Below are 12252 nucleotides of genomic sequence, written 5' to 3'. Positions count from 1 at the left end.
ACCCAGGTATATGAGGCACGGGCTCTGAGCAGCAACACAGCCACACAAGCAGGCATCTCCCCATCACCAGATGATGCTCAGAGAGGCTCTGCCCCCCATGACAAAGCCACATCACCCATCATCACGCAGGGTGGGCTCCCAGCAGCACCCACCTACCCGCGGCTCAGCTCCATCACCCACCTGAGCAAGGCTGAACCCCGCAGACACAGGGCAGACCCTGCACTGCTGCTCAACGTCTCCCACCAGCAACACACCAACCCCTACCAATGCTGCCAACATCCTAATTAGCACCTTCCCTGCGCCTGCCCTGCTCCCCACTGCTCTGCACCTGTCCAAGGACTGTCTCTGAGGTTCCCCAAAGATAGAGCAGACGAATGGGGACAAGTCCTGGAGGTGCTCAGCACCCCTTCCCCTCACAGCCTGCTCCTCCAGCCCGCGCCAGTGCCCGCTGCTCTGCTGTCAAAAGAGTTCCATGCAGCATCATGCACACTTCTGGTTTTATCCTTTCTGAGCCTCCAGAGCAGCACTAACATACGGCAAGGGTGGAGGAAACGCAGCAGGGTCCTTGTTACATGGGGACTATCCCTCCCTCTGCAAGGCAGGGAAAAGGAGAGATAGTCCCCTCCTTTGTCCCAGTTTTGGCATGGACAGGACAGCTCGAGGCTCTGCCTAGGGAATGCATTTGCCTAACCTGTCTGGAAACTGTCCCTGGAGGGGCTGCTCTGCTCTGACTGCCTCCATCCACCCCTTTTCTGCCACAGCATCACAGACACCCCATGCCAGGCAGGAGCAAGCTCAGAGGGGCAGAGTTCTGAATCCCACCACCCAACACACTCCAGCATCAGGCAGTACCCTGACACCAGCCATTCCGCACATCCAGGTACCACCAGCCACTCTCTGCTCCCCAGGGAAAGAAAAAAATCTTACCATAGAATCACAAAATCATGGAATGGTTTGTGTTGGAAGGGAGCTTAAAGCTCATCCAGCTCCAACCCCCTGCCATGGGCAGGGACACCTTCCACTAGAGCAGGTTGCTCCAAGCCCCTGTGTCCAACCTGGCCTTGAACACTGCCAGGGATGGGGCAGCCACAGCTTCTCTGGGCACCCTGTGCCAGCGCCTCAGCACCCTCACAGGGAAGAGCTTCTGCCTCAGAGCTCATCTCAATCTCCCCTCTGACAGGTTAAAGCCATTCCCCTTGTCCTGTCCCTACAGGCCCTTGTCCAAAGCCCCTCTCCAGGTTTCCTGGAGCCCCTTTAGGCCCTGGAGCTGCTCTAAGGTCTCCCCTTCAGGAGCCTTCTCTTCTCCAGGCTGCCCCAGCCCAGCTCTCTCAGCCTGGCTCCAGAGCAGAGCTGCTCCAGCCCTCGCAGCGTCTTCATAACATCACCAGCTTCTCTCCCTCCCAGAGCTGTGCCCATTTCTGCACCAGAACAGAGAAGCAGCCACATGCTCACTTGCATTTAACACGCAGGTGCTCTTGGCGTGCAGCTTGTGCATGCGGCTGCACACACAAAGGCTGGGAATGAGCACACCAACCCGGCGCTCCTCACCTGCAAGGGCACTCCGCAAATGGGAAGTGGTGGGAATCCTGTAGGAGATTCACAGGAAATGCTTTCCACAAAGCTGGCACACTGCAATTAACTCTGTGCAGCCTGGCCAGCCCCCTCTCTGCAGGCAAAACACTCGTACACCTCCTTTTATTTCATTCATGCTGCCCCCAGTTCACGCGTTTCTCCTGCTCACTTTGTCCCCTGACACCAGACCGGCTTAAAAGAAAAAGGAGGCAAAGATTTATGAAGTGAGGCTCGCCATAAAGGTTTCTGAGTTGCAGTTGTGGAGCCTGGAAACGGGATTAGAAGCAAAGCAAATCATGAAACTTGACTGTAACCTCTGCGTGGCGAGACGTGACCCCTCACGTGCTCCAGCCCATCGCACACCGAAGCATGTGGCGTGCACTGGCTGGCTCCGTGAGGGCCCAGGGCTTCTTCAGCCTCCTCGCAGCTGCACCCAACTCATTTAGCAGTCTCAGCCCTAATCTTCAGCAGACTTTCTACCACATCTTGCCTCAAACCAGCTGCACATGTATTTGTCAGTCCAGAGCACCCCTATCTCTTATTCAAGACCACAAACAGCTTATTCAGACACATCCTCAGAATAGGTGGTAGATATGGGTTAAAGGCATGGTCCTGGGCATGTCCTAGGACCAAGCCCTCCGTTTAGGTCAGAATGGTGAGTCCCATCATCCCTACCCAACAGCTCAAACACTGGCCATACAAAAAGTTGAGCTTGTGAGAAAGAGGTATATCTCTTGAGAGAAAGGCATTAAGCCAAACTCTCAGAGGCAGCTTTTTGTGCATAGAATCATAGAATAGTTTGGGTTGGAAGGGACCTTCAAAGGTCAGCTGCATACCCAGGGAGAATGAACTGTAGAGTCATGGAAGCCAGCAGCAGGGAAGGATGCTGCCAGCTCCCTCCAGCAGAACCAGCCATGGCCACCGGCTGATGCCTGGAAGGTGTGGAGAGCAATGGATGCCATCAGAGACAGGTCCTGGTAGGACACAAGAGCCTTGGGCCACACGGTCTAGTGGGAGGTGCCCCTGCCCATGGCAAGGGGTTGGAACTAGATAAGCTTAAGGTCTTTTCCAACCCAAAACAGTCTATGATTCTGTGAAAGCAGCTACACACCTGGATGCAGCCTATCCCTGCCAAGGTTGTCCTCGGACACATCCCAACCCTCTAGTCCCAGTGAGCGACCCAAGCCAAAGCACTTGGGTTCAGTGGCCACCCTGCATGAATGAGTGGCCTCCTGGCAGGCTCAGAAAAGCAGGATTTCCTCTGGAGACCAAAAGTTATCCAAGAACTCCTTGTCAGAGTGCCCTAATCAGTCCTTCCTTGCCCCGAGAGACTCTGGGATAGGAAGAACCTGCAGTGTCTACACCATGGTGCATGTGATGCTCCTCATCCACAGCCTCCCACAACCCCTGTGCACCAGGGCTGCAAAGGATGGAGATGCCTTCTCTCCCCTGTATCCCTCTGCTGAAGTTGTTCAGGCTCACAGAGGGTCTGGATACAGGGCCCAGGGGGTCTAGCCCCTGTTTGACCCTCCCTGGCTCTGCTCTCCCCCTCTTTTTCACAGCAGCAGAGAAGCACTGCACCAACCCTGCAACGATGGTCACCGGAAGCCATGGTGAGGATGTGCAACCAGAACTCACCAGGCTCCAGCCGGGCCCCAAACACTTTGGGAACACGTTTTGGGAGCTGGGGTGACACTTCCCATGGAGCAGGACTCATTTGAGCCTGCTGCTGGGCAGACAGACCCCAAAGAAGGTGGGTACAGGCAGCTTGCTGCTGAGTGTGCGACAGCCATCACTTGGCACAGTTTGCCCACTGTGGTCAGGGTGTCCCTTGGCCCCCAAAGCCTGGGTGGGAGCAGAGGGGAGCCGAGCCCTTCATGGGCAGCCTGACCACCTCCCCCTCCTCTCCCATGGCGGGGGCTCAGCAGCCAGCACAGGCTGCCCAGGAGCCCGTCCGCGAAGCCCATTGTTCCCTTTGTCTGGCCTTTTGAGCACAAGCCGGCACGGCTCAAGGCGTCCCCTCCGCCACGGGGACGTTCACACGCTCGGCCGCCCTCGCCACCCCCCAACCCACTGTGCCGGCGGGCAAGGGGCTGAGCACCTCCCCTGACCCAGCTTGCACCCTCCAGGTGAACCCGGGGCTGAGCGCCTCTCCCTGATGCTCTCACCCTCCCAAACACCTACAGGGTAAAGGCGAGCACCAATGGGCATGTTCCAAGGATCCTTACCCTTGCCCAGCCACCCTGCTAAAACTAGGAGCCTGTGGAAGGCTGGCAGACAGTCCCACACCTGGAGCTTCCACCATCATGGCCAAGGCTGTGAGCACTTGAAGCAATGCAGACCCTCACGGCACTTTGCTTCAGAAGATGTAGATGGTGTGGAAAGCCAAGCTGGGAGCTGGGGGGGAAGACGGCCCCCATCAAGCCCCCATCCAGCATTGGAAGCCAGAGAAGGCACCTTTCTCTTTGAGATAGACCTCCAATGACACATCTGTGATAGGACACTGAGCCAAAGGAATTCCTGGTTTCCCTCCCACCTCCAGCAGCACACCAGCGGGATGCTCAGGGAGGAAGTGCAGAAAGCACCCAGCTTTCTGCAGCCCAGCATCAAGGGCTTCCTCATGCACCCCATGCCTGGGATAGACAGCAGTAGACTTCACCTCGCCCAAGGCACTCCTGCCTCCACATTCCATTGCTCCTTATATTAAACCTGCTACTTCAGAAGTCAAAAGCAAGTAAAAAAAGATAAAAGAATGAATAGTTGTCCCTCCATCACCCTCTTCCTCACACCTCCCATGGTGTGACACACCTCTGTGTCCCCCACAATCTGCATCTTCCCTGAAGCCCCCCCACCCCTGTACCTCTCCTGTGCAAGTGTCTTGGCCCTCCTTTCCCAGCCTTTCCCAGTTCTGAGTTGATGCTTTCAAAGAGCCATCCACAATGACTTTAAGATCTCTTTCTTAAAATGCTAATAAGTAATTTAAAGACTGCCACTGTGCATGCATGGGTTTAGGGTAATTTTTTTCCTGTGAATCCCTTTTCATTCATCACTGACTACATTTAATCTGCCACTTCATAGCCTGGTTATCCAGTGTCATGAGATCCTTTTACAATATTTTAAAGACAACTGTTGTTTTTATCATCCTGAATAATTTTGTATAATCTGCAAACTTTCTTGCCTCTGAGCTCCCACCCCTTCCTAACGCATTTATAAGTACATCGCACAGCGCGAGCCTCACGCTGACTCCCGTCCAGTGGGAAAACTGACTCTTTTGTTTCCCCCTCTTTAAGCAGATTTTAATCCATGAGAGCCCTTCCTCTAAAATTACTGGTCTGGAGTCTCCTGGATCACCCAAGGAGCTCTTCTTAAATGATGCTCATCCCCCTTGCTCTGGCCCAAATATTCATTTGACAAGCTTATTTTAAATTATAAGAACTTCTGCCACCACTTCAGGGCCATCTCCCAGGGCTCTGGGGAGGAAAACTCCTTGGCAGGAGTGCCCTGGGCCACAGCCTTTTGCGGGGGTACACTGAAGTAGTTCCCATCTCTCCACTTGCTCCATCCTGGTTGGGTTTACTCTCCCAATTCTCATTTGTTGAGGTGGAATTTGGGGGGATAATTAATTTCTTCTCACAGTTTATTTTTCAAACTCCTCTCAGCCTGACACAGCTGGTTTCACATTCACTTCGCCACAGGTTCTGATTCTTTTTTCTGTTTTCTCCTTTTAGATACAGCTTCCAATTTCTGAAGAACATGTTCTTACCTCCAGTGACCTCCTCCAATTTGCCATTTAATCAACATTTACTTAAAAAAAAAACCCAAACAACCAAGCCTCACACATTAAATGGCCGCATCCATTTATTCTGAGTTTTAATATAATTTCCTTCATCATGTGCAAGTACATCACTATTTCAGCTTCTCCCTTCGGCGACCTCCTTCATTTTGCCTTACTTGCAAAGCGTTACCATGTAGTATTTTTGCAGTCTTTTTACAGTATGATGGTGTCATAAAAAAAAGTGTTGGTCATTTTACGGATGCAATGGTCAGCCTCTGAGACAAAAACCTAATTTATTAGACAGACTGATAAAACTCCACCAACTTTTGGAGCTCACCAGCCCCTTTATCTCCCTTAACATCTAGCAATCAGGGCCACAATTCAGGCTATAGGGTAGTGGAGACTGAATGCTGCTCCCTTCATCCCTGAGCATGGAAATTCAGAGAGGACAGACAGCACAGCACTCTTTCATAGAATCCCAGAGTGGTTTGGGTTGAAGGCACCTTAAAGCTCCTCCAGTTCCAACCCCTGCCATGGGCAGGGACACCTTCCACTAGAGCAGGTTGCTCCAAGCCCCTGTGTCCAACCTGGCCTTGAACACTGCCAGGGATGGGGCAGCCACAGCTTCTCTGGGCACCCTGTGCCAGCGCCTCAGCACCCTCACAGGGAAGAGCTTCTGCCTCAGAGCTCATCTCAGTCTCCCCTCTGGCAGGTTAAAGCCATTCCCCTTGGCCTGTCCCTACAGGCCCTTGTCCAAAGCCCCTCTCCAGGTTTCCTGGAGCCCCTTTAGGCACTGGAGCTGCTCTAAGGTGTCCCCTTCAGGAGCCTTCTCTTCTCCAGGCTGCCCCAGCCCAGCTCTCTCAGCCTGGCTCCAGAGCAGAGCTGCTCCAGCCCTCGCAGCAGCTCCGGGGCCTCCTCTGGCCTCGCTCCAGCAGCTCCACGTCCCTCTTGTGCTGTTGCCCCAGAGCTGGATCAGGACTGCAGGGGGGGTCTCCCCAGAGCACAGCAGAGGGGGAGAATCCTCTCCCTCGACCCGCTGCTCACACTCTGGGGGTGCAGCCCAGCACATGGGGGCGGTTCTGGGCTGCAAGCCTCCATCCTGCTTTGCTTGGAGAGCCAGCACACCCCACAGAGCCACCCCCGTGCTTGCACGCTGGCACAAAGTGCCATCCATTCATTCAACACATTCCTAAAACACCTGATACCGGTATGAAGTTGGTATTGATATATCCCTGTACACACCTCTGGGGCACCTTTCCTCCCTCTTGGCCCCCAAGGGGTCCCTGCCTGCCTCCAGCATCCCCAGCGATACTCACTCCCCGTGCTGCCTGCATCCCTGGGTACCAGCCAGGGCAGAGCCCGCTCCTAACCCTCCCAGGCGCTGCCTCTCCCTCCCTCCTGCCCGGCTGCACGTCAGCACCTTATCGCAGGAGGCCCCGTGGTTACCCCCTTATCTAACACTGAACTTTTGCCTCCGAGGATCTCCCTGCTACCCCCATCCTGACACAATGCAACAGGCAGCCACGCTTCATTCTGGCATCTCTTCAAGCCAGGTTTTGGAGTGACTGCAAATCAGGATGGGTCTTTCCTGGTAAAATAAAGCTTTTTCTGCAGGACAGGACCCCTACATCCACTCCCAGACAGACCCACACACAAGGACCCATCTCAGCAGGGTCATTCAGAGTGTTGGGGCCAGAGTGGTCGGCTCACACTCTAGTTTAGCACAGCTCCAGCTCAACTCACACAAAGGCACTCAGGCCTTGGGAGCTATCACAGCATTCAGTATTTACCCAGCTCCTCAAGCAGGTTTCGCAGCCCCGCTGGTGCCCACCCCTCTTTACAGCCAGCTCAGGTATGTGTACACAAAGGACTAGTACATGCAGATCCTTAGCCTGCCTGCAAAGGGGACCGCTGCTCCCATCTTCGGGGAACAGCCCCTAAGCCCCTTGGAAGCATCCCCAAGGTGCCCTTCACATTCCCAGATCCCTCTCCAGAGGACATCGGTGGTCACACCAGCTCCAAGCCATAGTTCCCTACAGCCCTGTCCCCTTGGCATGTCCCTCCAGCATCTGCTCCCTCTGCTTTGATCACCCAGAGAAGGTGGAAATACAGCAGGGATACGGGAGCAACTACTGCTTCAGCATGGGAAAAGCAGAGAAGCAGAGTGGCAATGGCAGCTCCACAGATGTCCAAATCAGGCACCAATTCATCTGGTCTCTAAAAGGAGTTCTCTCTGTTGCTGTCCTGGTAATGTAAGGGGCAGGCAGATGCAAGGAATGCACCTCTCAAAAATTAACCCAGGAAACAGGGCCAAGGTGGGGAGGCAGCAGCAGGCGAAAGGCAGCATGGGACCCACCCAAAGCCACGGTCTCTGCTCTGCGCCTCAGCCTCCGGTGTCAAAAGCATGTTCCCAGCCTAGACTCAGACAGCATTTGCAGATCTGGAGTTCCAACATACAGAATGGATCAGCTTCTTGACAGATCCTCTGTTTTTCTCTGGACCTGCGGCTCTGCCACTCGCCGGAGCTTGATGGGCTTACTGGGATGCTGGTGCAGCTCCTGAGGTCCTGGCACTCCCTGGAGCACTGAGATCAAAGCAACTGCCCTGGTGTGACCTGCAGCCCCGAAGACACGACTCAAGTCTTTCTCCACTGACACCATGAACCTGGACCCAAAAAGGCACAAGTTCACTCCAGCTCTGGGCCTGGAGAAGGCTGCGGAGGCGCTCGGCAGCAAGTCCTGACCACGTGTACAAGAGAAGTAACCATGTTTTAACACTAAAATATGTTACAGAATACATAAAATACAGTATACTGTATAGTAGGGACATGTATGCAGCATAATAAACGTATATATGTGCACATTACAATACATTATTAACCACGCAGAAATCAAAGGTCCTGTCTCCAGCTTGCTCAGAGGAAGGGGCACGCGCATTCATGCCCAGCACCTCAGCCGCAGCGTGCCCCAGAGATGCCCGATCCAAGCGAGGACATTGTCCTGCCCCAGCACCCATCTCCAAGACCACGGCCAAGCTCAGGATCGCGACTGCCCGGCACAGAAGGATGACCAGCACCAAGTCCCCTTTGCCCGTGATGCTGCTTCCCAGCACAATTCCCACCAGGCAACACTCCCTCACCCATCAGAGCCCACTGCCACCTCCCAGGCCGCCTGGACCCTCACAGATATTAGGGCCACCTCTTCTCTCCTTTCCCGTGTTTTGGCACATGGCTGGCTTTCCTCCAGCCCCCGGGAAGCCTGCCAACGCCACAAGGCTTACAAAAAGTTGACTCCAGCAGGTTGAGGAGCACCTCTGGGGGCTTGTTCCTGCCTTGCACGCGACTTAGCCAGGCTGCTGAGTTTAAAATACCTTCAGTGCCCTTCCCAGCTCACCCCAAAAATACCTTGGAAGCATCAGTACTCCAGATACATGTGCAGCACACACCAGCAGGAATACAAAGAGGAGCTGTGAGTGATAGTGGCACTATTACCAATCAGTGTGGGATCCAGACCCTGACCGGGCTCCTTTGTTCTTGACTTTCTGGTTTTGGTTTGGTTTTGTTTGGGTTTTTTTTTTCCCAAAAACACACTAAAAAAAACTTTTCCTTTTATAAGCCTGAACTTTCTCAGCTGCAGATACATTACCTTGCAACTGCCTTAACAACTGTACGCAATTCTTAACCTCTGCTTTATGTACATTGTCATCCACCTCCCTGTTTTCCATATTGATTTATGGTTTACGTTCTTTTCACATTTCCTTTTAACAGAGCTGGTTTTAACCAAACAGCCTTCCCTCCCAAGCCCAAGCCACGCATTCTGCTGGCCAGTGAGTAATCAACTTCCAATTTTCATGCACACTCCTGTTTATATTTCCTTCCCTATCGGCTTTGTTTCTAATTAAGGTTTGTTAAATGCAAGTGAATATATAGCATACAGAGAAATATAAAGCATGTAGATAAATAAACACCCCACACACAGGCGCACTGACTAAGGCTGCACTTTCAACCACGGATCCCAAAGCACTTTGTCATGTTCATTAACAAAACCTTGCGGCTCCCTTGGGAAAGATGCTGGTATTATTTTACGCCTTGTAATTAGGAAAACTGAGGCACAGAGGAGACAAGTGAAATTATGAGCATTAGAGAAAAGCTCCATAGCAGAGCTGAAAACAGGACTCAAGAGGCAGGATCCCTGGGCAAATAACTAGGATGCGTTTTTCCCCTGAACGAGCCTTTTTGCCCCCATTTTGGCCTTGGGAATCTGCTGGAGCTGGTGATGGCAGCATGGAGAGCAGCGCCACCACAGAGGTGCTGTGGCCAGGGTGACGCGGTGGGGTCCAGCCACTGCCTCCTTGGCCAGCGGCTGCTTTTGAGTTTGTCTGCCCACACCAATGGGGCCCAGGGCATCTGGAGATGCAGGCAGACACTGCACCCAAGCATCCCAGGGAGCTCCGGGAAGAGGCAATTCCCAAAGGGGAGGAAGGAGCACAGGTGCTCCTAGGGAGCTGTCTCCAGCATGTTTTCAGCATATCAGCTCTCCAGAAGACTTTGCAAGACTTTGAAAGGCTGGGGCATGGTAACTGGTTGCCCATACCAGCACTGCAAGTGACCACTGCAACCCCATACCATAAGGCAGGAGGCAACAGCAGGGGCAAGAGAGGGACCCCACTGAGCCTAAATCAATGCATTCAGCCCCAGGGGATGATGGGGTCAGCCACTGGAAGCACGGCGCTGGGTCCCCATTAGCCATCTCCCTGGGAGCATCCCCATCCATGGAGAAGCACACCTTCTGGTGATCATCTCAGGTGGATGAAAGCCCCCGCCAGCGCTGGCTGGCCCCTTGTGCCCAGATGTACATTCCTCATCTCCTGGGAGGAGCCCAGGTGATCACGCATCCAGTCCCTGCTGCTTCTGCCATGATGGTGGGAAAGTCACCCACTTCCTCAAGCAAGCATGCCAGAGTCCCAGGAGCAGGTCACCAACCCACAGCACTGCCTGGCGGCTCCTCTCAGGGTGCAGGAAGAGCAGGGTGGGGTGATGGTGTCTCCCCGGCCCTGTACAAGGTGCCAGCTCCATCTCCTGCTGTAGTCAGCATCAACAGCTTTGCACAGCCCAGCCCGCTCGGCCCCGCTGGCCAGGTACAAACCCCATTGTCAGTGTCAGCTACACCAGCTGATGAGGCCAGATGTCCCACGTGGACATGTATGCTCCCACAAACATGCTCACCACCCCAACCCTTCCCCCCCATAATTAAAAACATACCAGGCTCATTTGAATAGCATAGCTGGCTAGCGCTCTCCGCTGCAACGTAAATAGTCCTATTTATGCCAAGCTCCCATATTGTAAATATCACGATGTATAGCTGGCCAACCTATGAGTCATCTCCCAAAACTCCAACTTAATAAATGGTGCCTCATCCATGTTCCAGACAAACATCGTCCGTGCGGCTCCCACCGCCCGGCGCCTCCACGCCCCGGGCCAGCAGCGGCCAACGAACCGGGGGCCGGCAGGGACCTCCCGCGGCGGGCAGCCACCCGTGGGCCGCGCTGCTCCGGGATGAGCCGCGTTTTGGCCGGACACGTTGCCCTCACCCCTGCCCAGCCCCGCTCCCCAGCGCTGCCGGGGGTGGGCTTGGGAACGGGAAGACGAGTCCCCCCCTTGCCTGGACCCCACGACCGGGCTCCCACCCAGCACCCTCCCCAGTGGAGCTCCCCACCTGCCGTTGCTTTGTCTGAGCACCGGGGGAACGCGGCGGGGAGCCGCGAAAGCCACGCCGCCAGCAGGGAGCCGGCCAGGAGCTCCGGGATGCCGGCACGGCCTTCCTGAGCTGCGCCCAAAGCTTCTACCCGCAGCGGGCACGGAGCGGCGGAGCCCGGGCATCCCTCAGAGCACGCGGGGACCGGCCGAGCTGCCGGCGGGGGATGCTCGCCCTGGCAAAGGGATGGCGGGGAGACGGGCTACGCGACCGAGGGGGTCTGGGGACGGGGCGGGGGGCGGCGACACACAAGGGGCCCCTAGCTCGGCACCGGGCTCCGGCGGCGGCACCTCCGGCTGCGGCGGCACTTCCCAAACTTCACCTCCCTCCAGCGCTGGAGGGGTGCGGTGGGGAGGGGGGACACACACGCACAAAGTGCCGCCCCCTCCCCCCAAAAAGGGAGGAAAAAAAACCCCGAAGTGGGGCTCGCCCGGCCCCAGAGCGGCCCCCGCCCCCCCCTCCTCCCCTTTTCCCTTACCTTCCACGGCGGCGAGCAGCGGCAGGAGGGCGAGGGGCAGGCAGCAGAGCCACAGCGGCCCCATGGTGCGCGCCGGGCCGGGCATCAGAGGCGGCGCGGCCGGCGCTCCATGGAGGCGGCGGGGAGGCGGCGGGGAAGCGGCGGAGCCGAGCCGAGCCCCTCGCTGGGGCTGGGGCCGCCGCCGGCGCGGGCACGGCCGCGGGCACGAAGCGCACCGCCGGCCGGGCCGAGCCACCGCCGCCGCCGCGCGGGGGAGCTCCCCGCGCCGCCCGCCCCGCCCCGGGGAGCCGCGCGGCCGGCGGGGGCGGCGGCCGGCTGGGCGGCGGCGGCGGGCGGGCGGCGGCGGCCCGGGGGGGATGGGGACGAGAGCGGCGGGAGAGCGGCGGGGGGCGGGGGACGGCGGGCGGGCGGCGGCTCCCCCCGCGCCGCGATGGTTTGTCCCGGAGCTGTCGATCACCCGCAGAAAGCCGCGATTTCAGTCCAAATCTGCCCCGCCGGGGCGGGCCGCGCGCTGCAGGCACCGGGCAGGGGGCGGGGGGGGCCGGCTCCCGGCTCCCGGAGGGATGCCCCCCACTTTGCCCTGCCCAGCGCCCGCGGCCCCGGGCTGAGCATCCCTCCCGCCGGGGGGCGAGGGAGGTGGAGGAGGGTGAGCTGGTGTGTGCTGGGTATGAGCT

General features: G+C 56.6%; 1 protein-coding gene across 4 annotated transcripts in view; it reads right to left on the bottom strand.

Annotated features, from left to right (window-relative positions):
• EPHB2 (EPH receptor B2) overlaps positions 1-11808 on the bottom strand; it is a 142049-nt gene extending 130241 nt beyond the window's left edge. For 3 of the 4 annotated variants that reach the window (XM_030507713.1, XM_030507714.1, XM_030507715.1), the window contains exon 1: positions 11579-11808. In XM_030507713.1, the coding sequence (XP_030363573.1) occupies positions 11579-11663 (85 nt within the window). In that variant the 5' untranslated portion in view covers positions 11664-11808. The remainder of the gene's footprint in view (positions 1-11578) is intronic. The other variant, XM_030507712.1, reaches the window with a different exon arrangement.
• Between the last annotated feature and the right edge of the window lie 444 nt (positions 11809-12252).

Source organism: Strigops habroptila, chromosome 16 (assembly GCF_004027225.2).
Source record: "Strigops habroptila isolate Jane chromosome 16, bStrHab1.2.pri, whole genome shotgun sequence".
Classification (NCBI taxonomy): Eukaryota; Metazoa; Chordata; class Aves; order Psittaciformes; family Psittacidae; genus Strigops; species Strigops habroptila.
The sequence above is the reverse complement of the archived record's forward strand: the minus strand, read 5'-3'. Positions and strand labels throughout refer to the sequence as shown.